General features: G+C 45.2%; 1 protein-coding gene across 1 annotated transcript in view; it reads left to right on the top strand.

The window, feature by feature from the left end:
* Nucleotides 1–19,020: 19,020 nt before the first annotated feature.
* The window catches only part of LOC119167811 (vacuolar protein sorting-associated protein 4B-like), a 103,621-nt gene continuing 101,990 nt past the window's right edge, over nt 19,021–20,651 (top strand). Inside the window, exon 1 of the mRNA XM_075882343.1 lies at nt 19,021–19,179. Coding sequence (XP_075738458.1) covers nt 19,036–19,179 — 144 coding nt within the window. The 5' untranslated portion in view covers nt 19,021–19,035. The remainder of the gene's footprint in view (nt 19,180–20,651) is intronic.

Below are 20,651 nucleotides of genomic sequence, written 5' to 3'. Positions count from 1 at the left end.
ATGCCAGCCAGGATACGTTAACAAGAAACAAGCTGCTCCAGAAAAAAGAAAACTATTTGCAGATAATAGCGATGTCCACACATAAACACGAGCGTTTGCTGTCGTGGACTCTTCTAAGTTACACTGTGTAACGTTACAAGTTGCAAGTTCTCAAGCGGTGCAGTATATACAGAATTGCCACTACTGCAGGCAGTCAAAAGGCAATTGGATACGGTCAGATTGGTGAAAAAACATACGTGAGTGGTCAAGCACGGTCTTGTCTAGTAAACTGTGAAACATTGAAGCATCAGTCGTGAATGAATTAACCACTAAAAATCAGTAATGTATTTTGAAATACCTAAAGATGTTATGCTAAAAAATAAATTGTATCTGAGAATGTGGAGCCCTCAATCTGGGGGCTTTTCGTCTCACAAGCTTTGTTAATTAGCTTCAGCTGTTTTTCATACTTCGAGCAGGGAAGTGCTGCCTCCAGTTACACAGGTGGTATTGTATCCTTCCTTGGTACCTCCTTTTACTGAGTCATGTGGCGTGATATAGCATTGGGTGTTCACCGCACAGCAGGCATTTGTTCTTATAAGATGTCAGATATCACAACTGCTCTGTAGGCACATACAGGTCAGATGCATCTGTTAGAAAAACCTTCCTCTTGAAGGATAGTGGTTGAGAATTCTTCCCGAATGTGCTCAATTCCATCTGTATTCCTCTATTCATTTCACTCTAATGATTCCGCTTCCTAGACAAGTAGACAAGTAGACAAGGGTCAGTGAACAAATAGGGTTTAAGAATACGTCGTTAAAATAAAGAAGAAGCGAACATGGGCCGGGCACGTAGCGTGCAGAAACCTCGCTGGTCGCGAAGGATTTCAAGAGAAGGCCTGAGAGGGAGACTGAAAACTAGCTGAGCAGAAGTGACTTAAAAGTTTGCAGGTATCATGTGGCAGTAGAAAGCACAGGACCTGGTTTATTGGTGGAATATGGGGGAGGCATTTTCTCTGCAGAGGGCGTAGTGCTCCTCCCGCTGCTGCTGCTGCTGCTGCTGATGATGATATTTCTTTACAAGGTAAACTCGTAAAGTAACATGCCTCTGTAAGCTAGCAGTGTTTTTGCTTCTCTTAAATTTTAAGCTTTATTGTGATATAATTTCTGTAATAATTGGCCCCGCAGCTTAGCTTGACCCGGTTACTGCTGCAGTGAATGTTTCGGTGTAAGAACATATGAAAAATATTTCACTTCGTAGTGGTGTAATCTGTACAATTCATGTAATCAGAGCTCCCCATCAGCCCTGTATATCCCGAACATGCAATGAACAGTGCATAAAAATGACGCATAAGATCCTTGTGATTGTAGGTCGCAAGTTCCGTATACAGCAGCAAGATGCATTGTATAGAATATACTCGGTACAAGAGGAAAACATTGAAAAAAAAAAGACACTTCTTCTCGCACAGTTTCCTCTTACTAGTCTGAGGCAGATTATTTCTACGTGTTAAAGAACAAAATTGCAATAATAGCGAGATTTGGGCTAGTTGGTGGTTCATACTTGGGAAGTAAAAACAGCGCAAAAATATAGAATAGGAAACAGGTGTCGTGTCGTCCTCTGTCCTTGTCTATAATTTTGCGCTGTTTTTACTTCCCAAGTTCAAGAAGCGTGTCCAGCCTGTCCCGCGATAGCATCGTAAAAACCTCCCTTCAAGGTAGCAGGACAAAACCACGTTCATACGCTTGTCTGACGTTTCCTCAATTGTTTATATGTCCGCTTATCTTTGTGAACGACAGAGTTGATGTTGCTCAAATTGTGAATTATGTAGACGAAGTTTTAAAAAAATTATAATAGCTTGCTTTACAGCGGTGCCAAGTTTAAAGAAAGTACAGTGTTGGGCAGCCGTTTTTGACTTTCTTCTCTTTTGTATTTTTCCTGTTAGCCATCCTTTTTCTCCTTTTCAGTTTGTATCTGGTTTTATTTATTTATGCTAATTTTTATCATTGTCAATTTCATCGAGCAAAAAACATGAATAAAACTGCTCTTTGTCTTGAGTGGAGAGTTCACTCCAATAGCTTTATTATATGTCGTTTTAGCTGCGTTAATGTCATCATCAATATACTTGAGGAACAACAGAAACAAAACTTCCTTTCAGCTTGAGTTGCATTAGTACGCTACTGTGTGAATTACTGTGCCATGGAAATCATTCTGCTGATAATGAAGATTGCCCAATTAGACAGCAAAAATTTCGGTGTTAGAAATTGCTGACAAGCGGCAATGTTGTATGAGGAAAGCCATTGTAACTCTTAAGGAGAGGGCTCATGGTTATGCTGATCTTACTGCCCGCCAAACGTTCTCGGAGACGTCTATTGCGCAGGCAGTTGAGGCAGCAGTAGAAAAATGCTGTGGCGAAAATAGAGTATCTAGCGGATAGCATCATATAATGCATTGCTCAAGTTGTCAACAATCTATTAGCTGATTTTCGAATGCCCTCATCAACAAGTTATTCCGAGTCTCCCCAACTGCTGCATGCAACTGTCGATGATTCAGTTGTTAACGATTTGGTGAATACGGGTGCTACCGTCCGATACTTCTAAATGTGTGATTCGGCCCCTGCCCAGAAACGTGTGCAAAACTTGCAGGTGGCCACAGATGTCGATATTGATGCCCGGGCTCAAAAACGCAGCCGGTCACCGTTGAACCACGCTAGTCCCCTTTACCCCAACTCCAAGGCAAAATAGGTTCCACTTAGTAAAGTCCCCAAGGAAATCATTTTGGACAGTGTTGTCTCTGCAACAATCCTCTCACCAAAATATCGTCCCTGAAAGACTTACAGTGGAACTGTCGCTTGATATTATCTGCTATTACTGATTCACCTAATCTTAGTGTTCAGGTAAATCCTGATTTATTTTATTACAAGAATCTAGGTTCCATTGAGATAGTTTTTTTTTTACCGAAAAATCACTGGGTCTTTAGATTGGACTGCATTTCAAAAGGTGGAGGCATATTTACAATTATATCAAAGAGAATCTGCCATAAAGCGAAGCTCACACTGAAACTACTGTCTCAAGAATGGGAAATAATAATTTTGAATATAACACTTACAACTCTTCAAGACTTCTCTGTAGCCATTGCTTCATTCTCGTCAGGTGTACATAAAATCCGGTCATTCGACGCCATAATCGGCCCGTGTGGTAGAAGTCTTGTATTGGCAGGAGACTTCAGTGCCAATTTTGTTACTTGGAGGTTCAAAACTTATGCATGTTGCAGCTGCTTGTAGAATATGGCACAAGATAATTATTTGACATGCTTAAATTCAGACAGCCCCACGTACGTTACAGGTCACATTAATTCAGCTTTAAATTTGACTTATGCAAGCTTCATCCTTAATGGTTCAGCTTGGTCAACAGTTGCTTGCGCTACGAGTAGCGACCACTTGGCAGAAACGTGTGAAATAATGAGTTCGATTGCCCCAGTAACTTCTAATATACAGAGGTTTATAAATTTCTATTAATTTACAATCACTGCTTGCCTCATTCTCTCATATAGCATATACAAGACTGGGTTCGAATCCCGGCTGCGGCGGCTGCATTTCCGATGGAGGCGGAAATGTTGTAGGCCCGTGTGCTCAGATTTGGGTGCACGTTAAAGAACCCCAGGTGGTCGAAATTTCCGGAGCCCTCCACTACGACGTCTCTCATAATCATATAGTGGTTTTGGGACGTTAAACCCCACATATCAATCAATCAGATACAAGATCAAAGTAGAAAGCTTTGAGCATCTGTTCTGTGTTGAAGAAGTCCCACGAGAAAGGTAAATTTGGGGATCAGTCTGTGAAGCATACCTCTAATGCTCCTTTGTGGACAGATGAGTGTTCGAGGGACTACAGACATCGTAAGGCAGCCTGGGAGAAGTTGCTGTATAATCAGTGCCCTCGAAACTGGAAAGACTATCAGTTCTACGCGGGTACTTTTGAACGACAGCTTCAAAAGCAAAATAACAGGACAATATTCGAAAGTTCGATTGTCTCTCGAGATCAAACATAAGAGAGAACTATATAGAATCATGCGTAAAAAGAAATTGATTTCATAGCCTGTATTTACAGATTTCTTCGTTTTGTGTGCGCAGCAAATTAAAGACTCGTTAGAATTGACTTTCCGAGGATTCGCTCATCGTTTTTCTTTCCAAACATCACCTCCTTCAATGAATGCAATAGGTGCTGAGGAATTCTCTGAAATTGCTGGGGCTGAACTGAGAAAAGTATTAGCAAGCCTTCCATCCGCCGCTCCGGGCCCAAACGAAGTCACGACGGCTATGCTGTAAGCGTTAAATAATGAATGCCAAGATTACTTATTAGATGTAATTATTTACTCATTAGGAATGACGTGGCTCCCATCGTACTGGAAGAGTTCGAAGGTGTTACCTTTACTTAAAACTTCCTGTAAGGAATATGTTTCGGACAGCATTGGGGCTACCGCGCTAACTTCACATTTCGTAAAATTGATCAAAAGACTTGTAATTATTCGCATCCACACTTTCATTATTGAGCATACAATCCTAAGTCCATCTCAAAGGGCTTCAGAGCAAAATGCTCTATATGGCAGGCCCACTTGAACCTTGAAAGTCGCATAGAATTAGCTGGACATGTCAGAAAATGTGCTGCGTCAGTCACACTGGACATCTCAAAAGCATACGACAGTGTAGAAACCATAGTTTTGATTAATCGGCTACACAACCTTAACTTCCCGAGATATATTCAGGCATAAATTGTGGAATTCTTACGAGATAGAACATTGTACTGTTTCAAAAGCGGCATCTCATAATCGATGGTGAAGTACCCGAAGAATGGAAACTTAGCAGGATGAGCATGATTCATAAACAAAAGAGAGACAAAGCTGACATGAACAACTACCGTTTAATAACAGTGACATCAGTGGTCTACAGGCTGGCGATGCACTTTATAAAGAAAAAACTGCAAGCATGGATAGAGGATGAGCGGGTCCTGGGGGAACTGCAGAATGGGTATCGGAAACACAGGAGGTTGGAAGACAATCTGTTCTCACTGACGCAGCGCATCCAGCTAGCAGAAAATAAACACAGGCACCTGTGGCTAGCATTTTTGGATATCAAGGGAACGTAGGATAGCGTGGTTCAAGAGGACTTGTGGGGAATACTGGACACACTAGGTGTGGAAGATGGAGTCACTAATATTTTAATGGATATCTTTAAAGGTAACAAGGCAGTTATAAAAGTGGGAAAAACAGGTATCCAAGCCAGCAGAGGTAAAAAGGGAGCTTAGGCAGGGGTGTCCTCTGTCACCCTTGTTATTCTTGATGTACCTACAAGGATTAGAGGCATAATTAGAGGGATGTGGACTGGGATTCAACCTCTCTTTCTTCAAACAAGGAAAACTCCCTGAACAGGCACTACCGGCATTGATGTACGCAGATGATATAGTGCTAATGGCGGACAACAAGGAAGATTTGCGGAGGTTGATGAACATCCACGGTAATGAGGTAGATAGGTTAGATTTCAGATTCAATAAAGAAAAATCAGCAGTAATGATTTTTAACGATTATCAAGGTAGTGAGCTTAGAATATAGGAGGTCACGCTAGAGATAACAGATAAATACAAATATTCGGGCGTATGGATAAGCAATGGGACCGAGTGCCTAAGTGAACACGAAATATACGTGATGACTAAAGGTAAGAGGAATGCTGTGGTGATGAAAAACAGGGCACTGTGGAATTACAATATGTATGATGTGGATAGAGGAATAAAGAAAGGGGTCATGGTTCCTGGTCTGACGTTCGGTATTGCGTTCTTGTGCATGAGATCAGAAGCTCAAGCAAGATCAGAAGTTAAGCAACGTGGAATAGGTAGGCTTGTCTTAGGAGCTCACGGAAGTACACCAAATCCGGGAGTAGAAGGTGGTAGGGGATGAACATCATTTGAGGGCAGAGAAGCTAGGAGCAAGGTAAAATTTGAGAAGTGATTGAGAGAAATGTGGGAGGAGCGTTGGGCTAGGAAGGTATTCAGCTACTTGTATATGAAGAATGTCGATACCAAATTGAGGAAGTGAACCAGAAAATTGACTGGTAAATACTTAGAAAACAGCAGGAAGTCAAACCAAAATTAATTATTGGTTAAGAAGAAGGTGAAGGAAGCTGAGACCAATATGTGAAAAATTGGCATGATTAAGAAGTCTGAACTAGAGATCAATCGAACTTTTAAGCAGGAAATAGCCAAAGAAAAAAATCTATCATAATATCTGGGATGGTTCTCTATTGCTTGAGACCAAAACGGGAGTATTGCGAACCAAGACATATCGAGCCAATTACGAAGCAGTAGATTTGGTATGCAGTGCGTGTGGAGAGGAAGAGGAAACTGCCAAACACGTGATAGTGTTCTGTAAAGGGCTTCACCCTATAGTCCAGGATGATGGCAAAGAGTTTTTCAAAGCACTCGGGTTAGAATCAGGAGGGTAAAATAGACTTTAAGCGGGTTGAATTAACTAGAAGGAGGTTATCTGATTGGTGGCTAAAGTCAAGGCACCAGTGATAGTTAAACCCTTCATTGCAATGTACGAGCCCTCAACCTCACCATTTAAAGAAAAAAAAAACAAATCTATACTCGGCGACAGCTTTTCTTGACATTGGAGCGAAGGCTACGGAGGCGCGGCCTCCGCACATTTGTTTTACTACGCAAGTAGTCCGGCAGCTTGCAGCTGATTTCGGTTCCAGTTTCGGTTTTCGCTTGCTCGCTGCGCTAGTGTGTTTAGCAAAATGTGTGCATGCAAAATGGGAACGTCAGAGTTAAACTTTGATGAGAGTGCATACATGCAGCTAGTTACGGTGCTGTTTATATACTGGTACATATAAAATTTTCTGTTGTTCAGAACGTTTTCCCAGCATTATTCAGCCTTTATAACAGTGAAGTTATAACAGTGAAGTGTAACAGTGAAGTTATCCATGTTCAGCCCAGTATATACGGGTACGCGCCACACGTGATCGAATGTTAACTTTTACGGTATTGAGCCCTGGTACAGGTGAAATGGAAGGCCGGTTGCGGCACGATCCGGCCACGGGCCTGTCTTGTTTCACTTTTGCTGTATTCGCTTTACGCCCTCAAAGGCTGTCAGCAATGATCGGCGCAGACTGCGCCTCAGTGTTCGAGAAGCCTCACAATTGTTGTAGATCGTTGTTAAGATTGCGCGCAAGACGCGAACAGTGAAGCTTATTTCAGAGCTTGCGCGGCCGCCAGTGATAAGGCTGGAAAGTTTGATGCGTGATGTATAAAAGACGGCAGTCCCAACGATGAGCAGCTTTTCCACAGCCGATGCTGTGCTCGCCGCTTCAAGAGCAAGCAGCAGACGCAGCCGGCGTGCGGGAAACGTGGTGCCGTTCAAGAAATAAAAAAGAAAAAAACTAGGGCGCACGATAACGTCTTTTCCATGAACAGCGTCCCATACTTGTTCTATCATTATAATGAAGAAGGTTTTATTTATTCGGGCCAAATAGCTATTAGAATCGGAAAAAAAAATAGGTACTATTTTCTGGCGCGAGTGCATGCAGGCGGTTCGGCTCTATAGCTTCCACAGTGCTGTCAAGAAAAGCTGTTGCCGAGTATAGTTTTAGATGCGGAGCATCTAATACTCGAGGCTTGTAGTGCGGCGCCGTCCGCAAGCTTCCTCCTCCTTCTTCCACCATCTGTGCATTCCTTCCTCCTCTACACACCGCGCGCGCTTCACTCCTCCACCATCTGTGCACCCTTCCTCCTCTACACACCGCGTGCGCTTCTCCTCTTCACGAACATTCGCTAGCTGTATAATGTAGCGCGCATGCGCCGTCACGCTTCGAGAACATCGGCAGCTGACGCGCGCGCATGCGCCGTCGCGCTTCGAGAACATCGGCAGCTGACGCGCGCGCATGCGCCGTTGCGCTTCTCCCCCTTCTCGAACATTCGACAGCTGACAGTGCATGCGCCATCGCGCTGTATATATACTCAAGGTCGGCGCTCGCTCGCTCAGTTGCCGCTCGTCGGTTGGTTTGTACGGCGCGTCGACGTCCAAGGTCGCGGTGAAATGAATTCCAACGAATCCACAAACACAATGATCGACGTCCCTTCGACCAGTGCCACCCTTTAGCATACGTGTGTACGTGTTCACTCATTTAACACCCCCTTTTACAACCACGTTAACCAATTTAGCCATCGACCAAAGTAAGTCGCAATTTAACACCCCATTTAACAACCACGTTAACCAATTTAGCCATCGACCCAAGTAAGTCGTACTTTAACACCCCGTTAACCAATTATGTGCTCCGCATCCTCCTCAGTGTTCCCCCGAGGGAAGCTGCGGGCAATTTTTTGGTTCACTAAGTATTACGGCTTGGTGGCGTTAGCCCCCACCCGTTCTAAAGGGTACAGCCATATCTATTCATACATCCATCCATTGCTCATGCTCCCAGTTGAACGTGCTTCCAGGAACCGGCGGAGCGCACAGGCCACGTGTTCCCGTGTTCTCTTTCATAAAATTGACACTGTACACGCCTAAATGCAAACAGAGCAAATACAATTTCACATCATACAGGTAAGCTGACATAACGCGTCTTGCTGCCGCTGTCATCGACATGTACCCTGGTTGGCTTTGTGCGTCTTCAGCGTGGTTTTCTTTATTCGTACCCACCATAGCCATTTCTTTCGTTTCGCCTTCATACATTGTATCGTACGTTCAGGCAAAACTGGCGCGCGTTCATCTAGAGAACAAGCCGCGTCTTCTGCCCTCGTAGCTGCGTCTTCTGCCTAGGTGGCGTCCATGGTGTGCCCTCCGGTCTCATCTTTCTTTGCAGCGCTTGAAACCGCGGCGTAAAAACGGACGGACTGGGTGTCTCGATGCCCGAAATCGCCGACTACTCGACCACTGTAGCACTCTGCAGTACTGCCGTACATGACCAGTCCCTCTGCACCACAATCACTGCATAGGCCCGGCCCGCACCACGACTAGGACCGATTTCCCTGCAACGCATACTTGGTGCGGAAGGTCCTCAAGCATAATTGCACTCTTTACCTTGAGTAGCACAGTTTTGGTAATCGACATTTTGTCACTGATGCCGTCGACTCTCCGGCGTTCTCGATTCACTTCAACCACATTGCCGATAGCTGCGAAAGCCATCTGCACATCTTCATCGGCAACTTTATGAAGCAGACAATGAAGTTTTATCTGCCGGTCATGGGATCGACAATATGACACTGGTCTTCCTTCGCCTGAAGGTGATTGAGAGCAGCAATTCATTTGTCGCACCATCTTGGTTCAGGGTAACCACCCAGACGAGATTACTCTGGTACACTCCTATTTCAATGACGTCCGACAGTAGTCAGTGGAACAAAACGCGTCACTGAAGTCTTCAACCCTATGAAAAAAAAAGCAGCATATCCAAGGAGTGAATCATAGAGAGTGGGGCGAAGCATCCGTCCGTCCATTCGTTCTTGCTTCCATCCGTCCATACGTGCTTCTGTGTGGCCACCCATGCGTCCATCCGCCCGTCCATCTGTGCACCTGTTCATGCGTCCACACGTTCATCTGTGCGTCTGTCCCTGCGTTCGTCCATGCATCTGCTCCTGCGTCCGTCCATGCGTCCTTCCGTCCGTGCAGCAATCCGTGCGTCCGTTCATGCATCTGCCTGTGTGTCTGTTCGTCCACCTATTGAACACTCCAAGTACCACCATCTCGCATCTTTTCATCATATATTCCTCATATAGAAGCACCGCCATCCAGCGGAAATTCCGAGGACTGAACGAGAGGAGGCACACTCACACTTTCTTACGGCTTGCGCTTCGTGTCTACTTCCCGCCTTTAACCACCTCGAGTTCATGGTATACACTTGTTCACTGTATTCATGGTACTGCGGCCCAACGCTCGCTAAACCTTTCTAAAACCAAGGAGGTTACGCCCAGTGAGTATAACGTAGCAACCCTTTCTTCTCAGATAGTGCTCAATGTACATGCCAATGGCTGCTAAGGGGGAATGAGGGAAAAGAGAATTCGGCTTTTAGGTAACGCACACGCTGCGAATTTTCGATTGTTCAACAACGCACAGAAGAAATCCTCACCGGCACCACCTCGGAGGTCAAGATGTAGGAATGGTTACACACTACTACTATGACTACGAGGGACGAACGGATGCCGCTATGAGGATGATGATGATGTGTGGTGCTTTGTGGCGCAAGGGCCAATTGATGGCCAAAGAGCGCCATTTCGATGAGTAGAGATGCGGACAATGATATGTTGCGTGGCTGTATAGGGGCCTTAAAATTCCTCGCGATAATGCGGGTAAAAACATAAGTATTAAGATCATGGTAGTGGCGTGATATGCATAGTAAAAAGGGTGACAAAGGCTTTGATAATATAAGCATGTAAAAATATTTGGCACTAGCACAAGTGCCTCATCAGCGCCCTTGTGTCCATGGGCTGCGAGGCAAGTGCTTTTAAATATAGTCACTGCAGCAGCAACCTCTCTTGAGAGGTCACGCTACACAATGCCTGGGTATATTACATGATAAAAACCGACATCTTTTAAAAAAGCTAGCAATGATTTATGGGTGCAAAGTGGTTCCCTACCGACAAACATTGCGGGGTGTATTGGTATATGTTGTCGGTAGGGTAATGGAAAGTGTTGTCTTCTTAGAGTGTCTAATTGTTTACATTGGATTAAAATGTGAAGAACTGCTAATGTCTCACCACATTTATCACACAATGGTGGATCGCCACCGGACAAAAGATATGTGTGTGTCGTGTATGTGTGTCCTATCCTGAGTCTTGTTAGTGTTACCTCTGTTAGACGCGATTTTGATACTGGTGGCCAATGGCCAAGGTGTGGCTTGATAACATGTAGCTTGTTTTGTGTGTGTCTATCTCATTTGCTCTGCCAGTAGTCCCTGAGATTTCGTTTGAGAGACAGCTTAAGATCAAGGGGCGGGATCGATATGGGTGTAGTGGCACTGATTTCGCGGACGGATGCAGCAAGCTGATCCGCCATCACGTTGCCTTGAATCTATCGGTGCCCTGGCATCCAGCACACTACAACACGTTGGTTGAGTGTGTAGAGTGTGCATAAAATAGAGTAAAGTGAGACGAGGACAGGGTTTTTTTTTGTTTTTTAAGACTGTGCAGAGCCGTTATCACACTGAGGGAGTCTGTATAAATTTCTGCTTTTTGTATTTCTAATTGTTTGATGTGCTTAGCTGCCACAAGTATCGCGTAGGCTTCCGCTGTGAAAATACTTGTGCCTGGATGTAGAGGGCCAGCATCCGAAAAGGAAGGGCCAACAACAGCGTAGGACACAGAGGAGTTGGACTTAGAGGCATCTGTGAAGAACTCAGGACGTGTGTATTTGTGTTGAAGTTCCAGGAAGTATGTTCGAATATGGGCAATAGGCGCATGTTTAGTAACTTCTAGGAAAGACACATCGCAATCTATAGTCTGCCACTGCCACGGTGGCGGGTATGCTACAGGAGCCATTAAACTGTGTTCAAGTGACACTCCAGTGTCCTCAGATAGACCCTTCAGGCGAACTGAGAAGGGCTGCCTCATCGAAGGCCTGTTTTGAAACAGAATGAAGCTCGACAAATCAATAATGGTAGATTATGAGGGGTGCTTCTTGTCTGCTTTCACCTTAAGAAAATAAACAAAGGACATATAAGTTCTCTGCAGATGAAGCGACCACTCATTTGACTCAACGTAAAGGCTTTCTGCGGGGCTGGTACGAAAAGCACCCGTAGAAAGGCGGATGCCCAAATGGTGCACGGGGTCCAGCATCTTCAACGCACTTTGAGTCGCAGAGTGATAAACAGTGGCCCCATAATCTAAGCGGGTGCGAATGAGGCTTCTATACAGGTTCATAAGACATTGCCTGTAACTACCCCACGTAGTACGTGACAACACTTTTATAACATTCATGGCTTTTAAACATTTTGTTTTTAAATACTTGATGTGCGGTACGAAGGTCAACTTGTTGTCCAAGATTAAGCCTAAGAATTTATGCTCCGCATTGACAGACAGACGTTGACCGTTCAGTTCAATGTCAGGTTCTGAGTGCACGCCTCTCTTTCGGGAGAACAAGACACAGGTGCTTTTTTCTGGGTTCAGCCGGAATCCGTTTTCCTCTGCCCATTTGGACACCTTGTTTAAATCTAACTGAACCTGCCGCTCACACATTGCTAGGTTGCATGACTTAAAGCCAATCTGGATGTCATCTACATATGTGGAATAAAACATGTTGCGGGGGTTGGACCGGTGCAAGGAATTCATTTTGATAATAAAAAGTGTACAACTAAGTACACCACCTTGTGGTACTCCCGTTTCTTGCACAAATGTTTGGGAGAGAATACTGCCCACACGGACACGGAATTTCCGATTGGACAAGTAACTCTCGATTATGGAAAGCATTCTACCGCGCACACCCAGGTGAGACAAGTCTCTTAATATGCCGAAACGCCATGTTGTGTCGTAGGCCTTCTCGATATCAAGAAACACAGAGAGGAAGTATTGTTTGTGGGCGAAAGCGTCTCGGATCTGTGCCTCGATACGCACCAGATGGTCGGTGGTGGATCTACCCTCTCGAAACCCACATTGGTATGGGTCGAGCAATTTATTTGTTTCTAAGTAGTGGAGTAATCGGCAATTAATCATTTTTTCGAATAGCTTGCAGAGGCAGCTTGTTAACGCTATAGGTCTGTAACTTGATACAATAGAGGGATCTTTTCCCTGCTTCAAAATTGGAATTATAACAGCCTCCTTCTAGGAGGAGGGGATCACACCCGAAAACCATATGTGATTATAAAGAGAGAGGAGGGTTTCTTTAGTTTCGGAGGGTAGTTCCTTCAGCATCGTGTACATTACGTTGTCAGAACCTGGGGTAGATGTATTACAGCAGCTGAGTGCTGTTCGCAGTTCTGCTAAGCAGAATGGTGCATTATATGCCTCACTTCTTGGGGATTTTTTTTCTAACTTTTGTTTTTCTATTCGTGCCTTGTAATTCTGGAAGGATTCGGAGTAGTGTGAGGAGCTCGATATGTGTTCGAAATGTGTGCCAAGAAAGTTGGCTTGATCCTCCAAGCTTTCCCCGAGGCTATTAACAAGTGGAAGAGAATACGTTTGTTGGCCCTTAATTTTCTTTATCTTATTCCGCACTTTTCCCTCGTCTGTGTACGAGTTGATACTCGATATAAACTTTGTCCAGCTCTCTAGTCTAGCTTTTCGGCGCGTTCTCCTTGCCTGCGATATGACCCGCTTGAAATTTTCCAGGTTTTCTGCTGTAGGGGAATCGCGAAGCAACGCCCATGCTTTGTTCTGAGTGGTCCGTGCTTTCCTGCATGCGTCGTTCCACCATGGGACTCGCCGTTTAGAGCACATGCCACTCGTTTTGGCAATACATTTAGATGCAGCATCAAGTATAAAAGCTGTAAAATACGTGACAGCGTCATCTATGGTCAGGGCAGACAGCTCAGTCCATGTCATGTGTGTAAGAGTTCTATACCCTTCCCAATCAGCTGAGTCAATCTTCCATCGAAGAACCTGCAGGGGTAGTTGATCTTTGTTCGGCGCACTCAGGATGATTGGGGAGTGATCACTCCCATAAGCGTTTTTAAAAACGTTCCACTTAAAAACAGGTAAAAGGGACGGTGATGAAATGCTAAGATATATGGAGGAGGAGTATGTGTTGTTTGCAAAGCTAAAATACGTAGGCTCCTTCATATTTAAAAGACATAAACTAGAAGAGAAAAGGAGCTGCTCAATGAGACGTCCTCGCGCATCACTGTGAGCATCGCCCCACAGGACATTGTGTGCATTAAAATCACCTAGAACCAGAAATGGTTCTGGGAGTTCATCTAATAATGATTCCAGATCACGTCTGTGTAGCTGTTGATGCGGTGGTATGTACACAGAACATATGGTAATGAGTTTGTTAAAAAATACAGCTCGAATGGCCACTGCCTCCAGGGCCGTTTGGAGCTTCAAATGCTGGCATGCTATACTACGATCGACTATAATGGCTACACCGCCAGATGGTACGACAGGATCCTCCCGGTCTTTTCGGAAAATAATATATTGTCGTAGGAAGTCCTTGTGCTTAGGAGTTAAGTGCGTTTCTTGCACACATAGCACTTTCGCGTTAAACTTACACAGAAGTTCTTGGACATCATCTAAATTTCTAAGTATTCCCCTTACGTTCCACTGCATGATTTTGTCCATAGTAGAAAAAAAGAAAAAAGTGCTGTGTGCAAAGAAGACGGGGATTAACTCATTTTACAGGGCCTTTGTCAGGCCCTGTAATCGGCGTTCTGTCCTTTTTGGGGCGGTCGAGCGAAGCTCGCCGCTCCTTCGGCGCTTCCTGCGCCGTTTGGCTTGAACTGGTGTCCATAGCCTCTTGCGAGGCACTGGACACCCGCTCTAAAGAGCGATCTCTGCGTCGCTTAGACTTCGCCTTGATCGACGAAGTCTTTGTCCCCACCGAGCTGAGGGTTGATGGAGCCCCCTTGGCATCGTGATTGCCCTGGCTGCTGCCAGAGCTTGTAGAGGTCACTGGTGTGGACAGGCTGAATGTGGGCAGGGCAGCGCTGGCTGCTCCCGCCGCAGGGGCTTGTGGCATTGGCCTCGGCACGCTAGGCGCGGTCCGGACGACTCCCAAGAGCCTTTGTGGTGCCGCCCCTCGTTGCACCACTTCGGCAAAAGGTGTTTTTAGTGCTAATGATAACGAGACTCGTTGTCTTGCTTCCCTGAATGTGATATTTTCTTTAACTTTTCAGTTGTTATTTCTTTTTCTCTTTTCCAGGCTTGGCACGCTTTAGAGTATGCGGGGTGGCTACCTTCGCAGTTTGCACAGAGGATCTCGTCATGATTACATTCATCAGCACTGTGGCCGGTTGTGCCACACTTAGCACACGTCAGCTGTCCTCGGCAGCTCTGGGATGCATGACCAAATTGCTGGCATTTGAAACAACGCCTCGGGTTTGGAATGAAGGGTCGGACATGGAGTTTTACATAGCCAGTTTCGAGAGTCTCGGGTATAGTGGTTGAGTTGAAGGTGAGTATCAAGTGCTTTGTTGCTATTTCATTGTTGTTACGTCTGATTTTGATGCGCTGGACTTGTATTACACCTTGATCCTTCCATCCATCAAAGAGCTCTTCTTCACTCAGTGTCATCAAATCTTCGTCCGATACCACGCCCTTCACTGTATTCATGGTACGGTGTGCGCTCACAGAGACAGGGATGTTACCAAAGGCCACGAGGTGCGAGAGTTTATTGTACTGTTCCTTGTCTTTTAATTCGAGAAGCAGATCTCCACTTGCCATCTTTGTGGCCTTATAACCGGTTCCAATGGTCTCTCTTAAGCACTTGGCCACAAGGAAGGGCGAGATTGCTCTAGCTTTTGTAGATGATTGTTCGCAGTGGAGGACATGGTATTTTGGGAAAGTTTCTCTGTTTTTGGGCCAAAGTAGGAAAGTTGCATCGGTGCGTACTCTTTTCGAAGCACGATCAGTTAAAGAGGGGGTCGGGGATCCCATGAGAAAATGTTTATTTTTCGGTAACGGCGCCTACCACTCACCACGGAGTCCAACGAGGGGACGTGGCAGAGCATGTGGGCATGTCTGCGCAACGCCAGCAGTACGCAGTTACTATAACCCAATATGATTTACCCTAGTTTGGATAGCCACACAAGGTTAACCCTTGCCGCCAAGAAAAATTGGAAGTAAATTGAAGTGAGGAGAAGACAGGAAAGATGTAAAGTGAGAACAAAAGACGAAGATATAGGGAGAGAGAGATAGGAAAAGGCGACTGCCGATTTCCCCTGGGTGGGTCAGCCCAAAGGTGCCGTCTACGTGAAGCCGGGGCCAAAGGGTTGTGTTGCCTCTGCCGGGGGGCCTTAAAGGTCCAATCGCCCAGTGTCGACTCAACCCCCAGGATCCCCTTTTCTCCGAACACGGCAAAGCCACGCACGGCTAGGCGTGGGAGGGAGTCAAAACTCCCCCGTTAGCTCGGGTCCGTGGTGTCGCTACACACCAAACGCCTACTTGCGCAGGCGCCCCTGTGGGGGCTATGAGGAGCTTCGTCCCTAAAAACACGGTATGCCAGGCAATGGATCCTATTGGCAGATGAGGTGGAATCACTTGATAATTTTCAATTGACATGTTGCCCCGGCCCTCAAGGGCCGCTTTAGCCGCTTCGACGGAGCCCTGCATCCTGCAGTCGTTCCCTGCCGTGGTCCAAGGCGAAATCTGAGCCACTAAGGGGCGCCTCTTTCTACGTTCAAACAGCAAGATAGTTATATTTACCACTTACCACGGGTGACCGACATTTCGAACAAACTATCGTGTTTTGAGCATTGCCAGCAAGATGGCGCAATAAGCACGCGTGGCCACACCGTCACGACGCGGCAGCGCACACTCTCATTCCCACGCGCACTTTGCTCCGTGGAGAAGGAGGAGGGCGGACACTAACGCGTGCACTTTTCTCGCGGTAGGGACAATCATACGTCTTGGCTGGCCTTGGGATCTTACCAAAATGATTCTGTTGTAGTTACCGGGCCCACAATGGTCACTGAAATTGTTGCACAGTCTTTGTTTGCAAAAAATGTGCGCTTATCAGACACAGCAAAGTAACAACCGAAATAGTTATTCGCATTCATCTCTACCTTTGAGTATGTTTCGTGGGTCAGTTGTGCGTGGGAAACGCGGGGTATACGATCTGCTTGCAATTCTGTGCATGACCATCCGATTTCCTGCAATCGCGCCTATTTCTTTGCTTTTGCAGCAAAGCTGTGACTTCTAAACTACTGTGCAGTATTACTGGCCCAATGGCTTTTCGAGCTGTTCGTTCGAAAACGAAGCACTGCAGCGGCGCCCGCGCGTGGTGTCACAGTGTTACACTAAGGCCAATCGTCTGGCCTGAATGGATAAGTTGTGTTGCGACTCCCCGCCAGGTGCTTTTTTTCGGCGCGCCACCTATCCAGCGCTGGTACCTCATGCGGCAAAAAACACTTGCCACGAATTGATCTAGATTGACGATTTACAACGGAGGGGGGAAGTTGTCTCGTCACTGAAAGTAATTTGGAAGTGAATGGTGGATGCACTGTGTGCTGTGTCAGTTTTGGTTTTGTCAGCTATTACCAGTTAGCTGGGTAGCTATAAGTCAGCTAGATTACATCGCTCCGTCACTATTACCAGTGGCCGCCTTTCAGAAATTTCAAAGTGGGTATAGAATATTCGTACAAAGGACTTGAAATCGCGCATTTCACTCGACCGCTCATTTGCACAGGTTTAAAAGGTAATTTTTCTAGTTTCAAGAGTTACTGCCATAAATAATGTCAGCATGCTTCTTCGGATGGTTTCTGCGACAATAAGTGTAACAGCGCTGATATCAAGCGGATTGGTCCTTTCTCTATTTTTAAAATATATTATACACAATACTCGACATACTTTGAATAGGTATCGGCTGACTACCGGCTGATCAAAACGATGTATAGAAAGGCCCCATACTTAAGCATAATATATGCGAAGCATTTCATCGAGAACTCTGGTGACTTTTACTCTATCTATCTATCTATCTATCTATCTATCTATCTATCTATCTATCTATCTATCTATCTATCTATCTATCTATCTATCTATCTATCTATCTATCTATCTATCTGTCTGTCTGTCTGTCTGTCTGTCTGTCTGTCTGTCTGTCTGTATGTATGTCTGTGCGTCTATCTGTCTGTCTGTCTGTCTGTCTGTCTGTCTGTCTGTCTGTCTGTCTGTCTGTCTGTCTGTCTGTCTGTCTGTCTGTCTGTCTGTCTGTCTGTCTGTCTGTCTGTCTCAACGCTTACGATATTTAGCTCTCCTCGCTGTTTCGATAGTGATATGTCTTAACATGACTGCATGGTGAACATAAGTGACAAATCCTGACGTGAAAATTATGACATGCAGGTCGTATAAACCTTCACTACACACCGCGCTTGTGGTGCACTCGCGGTCCTTTCGCTAGCTTCACATATACCAAATTCGGTATTACGGAACTTGAATGAATGGCGAAGCTAAACCTTGATGTGAAAATTATGACATGCAGGTCATGTAAAGCATGACTACACACCACGATTATGGTGCACTCGCGATCGTTTCGCTAGCTTCACATACCAAATGCAGTATTACGAAAAGTGAATGGATGGCGAAGGTAAATGACTGGTGCAAACATGATAATCATGAGATATGTGTCATGGAAAACATGACTACTTGCTACGCTCATAGCGCATTCCCGATTGTTTCGCTAGCTTCACATATACCAAATGTGCTGTTACATGCCGTGAATGAACGACAAAGGTAAATAACACGCGCAAACATGATGAGGATGTGTGTGTGTCATGAGAAATATGATTTCATGCTATGCTCATCAGCGTGGTCACGGCTGTTTCGCTGGGTTCACATTTGCCAAATTTGTAATTACGTGACGTGCATAGTCGACGAACACAAAATCAAGACGCAAACATGATTGTCATGATATGAAAGTATTGTACGGGAGATTTCATGTCTGCCCTATAATATTGTGCTGATTTTAAAGTCACATATGAACCTTTCTCATTCGCACTTCGCACATCATCGATTCCCACTGTGCGTGCGATCTGCCAATTTTATTTGTTTTGTCGTTGTTATGTGTAATAAATAAATTCACTCGCATCCCTTCCCAATCGCACATGACGCTTGTTGCTGAAGTACAATTTTTCGAGATTCATTTTAATGAAACCGTTGTCTACGCTTGAAATCACAATATTGTATTGCCATTCAAATCCCCGTATTCAATGTTTATTGGGATCATCACAATTATACTTGGCGCATTGTAGTAGTGACGCAAGCATACGCTCTTAATGAAGAAGACTGTAAGCGTGGTGATGACTGAATAATTATTCTCTTGATCAAAGTTTTAAAAAATTCCCCATCACAAAACTTGACAGTTTATATGCCCATTCCCCACAGTGGGTACGAGCCAAGACATATAGGAACAAGGATGTAAGCAAGCAAGCAAGATGGCTGAGCTGGAGGCCTTGATGCGGAAGGCCGAGGAACAGGTCCAGCGGGCGGTACGTGCCGAAGTGATGGAAGGCAACATCAGCAAGGCCATCAACCTGTATGCGCTAGCCGGTGGAATCTATCTGGACGCACTACGAGAGGTATGACACTGTAAACAACGCAACGTAGTGTTACTATTGCTTTAGGGAACATTCACACTGTAGAAATGAAGGTGAAAACGAAGCGCCTGACTGACCAAACAACCACGATCGCGCGAGTCGAAGGTTTCGACATTCGTCCTGCCCCATCTTGTCGCTGCGGTCGTCGCTACCTTCAGAAGTAATTCCATTTCGCCTTCGTTCTGAGAACTAAACAATGTACCGAATTCCGGTTGTTGATGTCCTGAATTCTGGTCAAAGTACTGCAAAAAAACAACTCGCACCTTTTAAAACGTTTTTGGAAGATAACCAGCAGACACCGTACGAGCGAACGCACCGGCAGCGGCGGTGGAAGATTCAACCAGCTGCATACAAAAGTGGGAACATTGGGGCATGCCGACTCGCTGCTGCTGCACCGTCTGATTCCAGAGTTCTCAGCCATCGTAATTCAATCGACGCTTTCGATGAATGCATTCTCTTTGAGGTCATTAGGAATCGTCGTGCATAACGGGTAGTTAGCTATTTAAGCCGGTGCGAGCCACCGCCAACGTCTTTGGCGCCATGTTGAATCTGCGACCAGCTGGTTAGATCACGTCGTTGAGCGTAGCGCAGCCAAATCCGTGAAGTGGAAACACAATCCGCTCTGGCGTCGCGCGAAAATCCGTTTCAGAACGATTTTTGCGCTGCGGCCACGCGGCGCAAAAATCGGTTTTGCGCCGCGTGGCAAAAATCGGCCACGCGGCGCAAAAATGGTTTTCCGGCTGCTTGGGCGGCGGAACAAGCTTGTTTTCGGAGAGTTTCGCCGCTTACGTTCTTGATGAAGCAAAGTGCGAATGCGCCCTTATGAGACCGAATTTGCCGGCAAGAACCAAACTGTGAATACGTGCATTATTATGATTCTTTGTTTCAGGCAATACTGTATACTATAGGACTAAATGAAAGTGAGATAAGTGAATGATTGGTGATGATACATTACTAGTACATGAAAGGAAAAAACAAAAAACAGCACATCAATATATATATATATATATATATATATATATATATATATATATATATATATATATATGTGTGTGTGTGTGTGTGTGTGTGTGTGTGTGTGTGTGTGTGTGTGTGTGTGTGTGAGTGAGTGTGTGTGTGTGTGCAAGTTATCTTTTCACTCACTTTTCTTTTTTCACATTTACCTCATGATTCGGTCTCTTAACCTTCCCTATACCCTCCTTGGCATTATTATCTGTTAGATTTCATTAGTATTGTGTCAAAACACAGAAAAATGAGCCCCTAAGTATACAATTATTTTCCCTTAATCAATAACGACGGTCTCGTACTGGCAGTTTTGATGCCTTAGGTTGTATACGAGAACTATTGGTCAGCTGCTAGCTCCTAATAAGTTCACGTACTACGTGACGCCACACAAGCTCATAAAGAGTGTGCCACACTCGCCGCCATGGCTACAGATGGCACTGACTCACCCT

The sequence above is a fragment of the Rhipicephalus microplus genome, unplaced genomic scaffold (assembly GCF_043290135.1).
Source record: "Rhipicephalus microplus isolate Deutch F79 unplaced genomic scaffold, USDA_Rmic scaffold_12, whole genome shotgun sequence".
Taxonomy (NCBI): Eukaryota; Metazoa; Arthropoda; class Arachnida; order Ixodida; family Ixodidae; genus Rhipicephalus; species Rhipicephalus microplus.
This window is presented reverse-complemented; position numbering and strand designations above follow the sequence as displayed.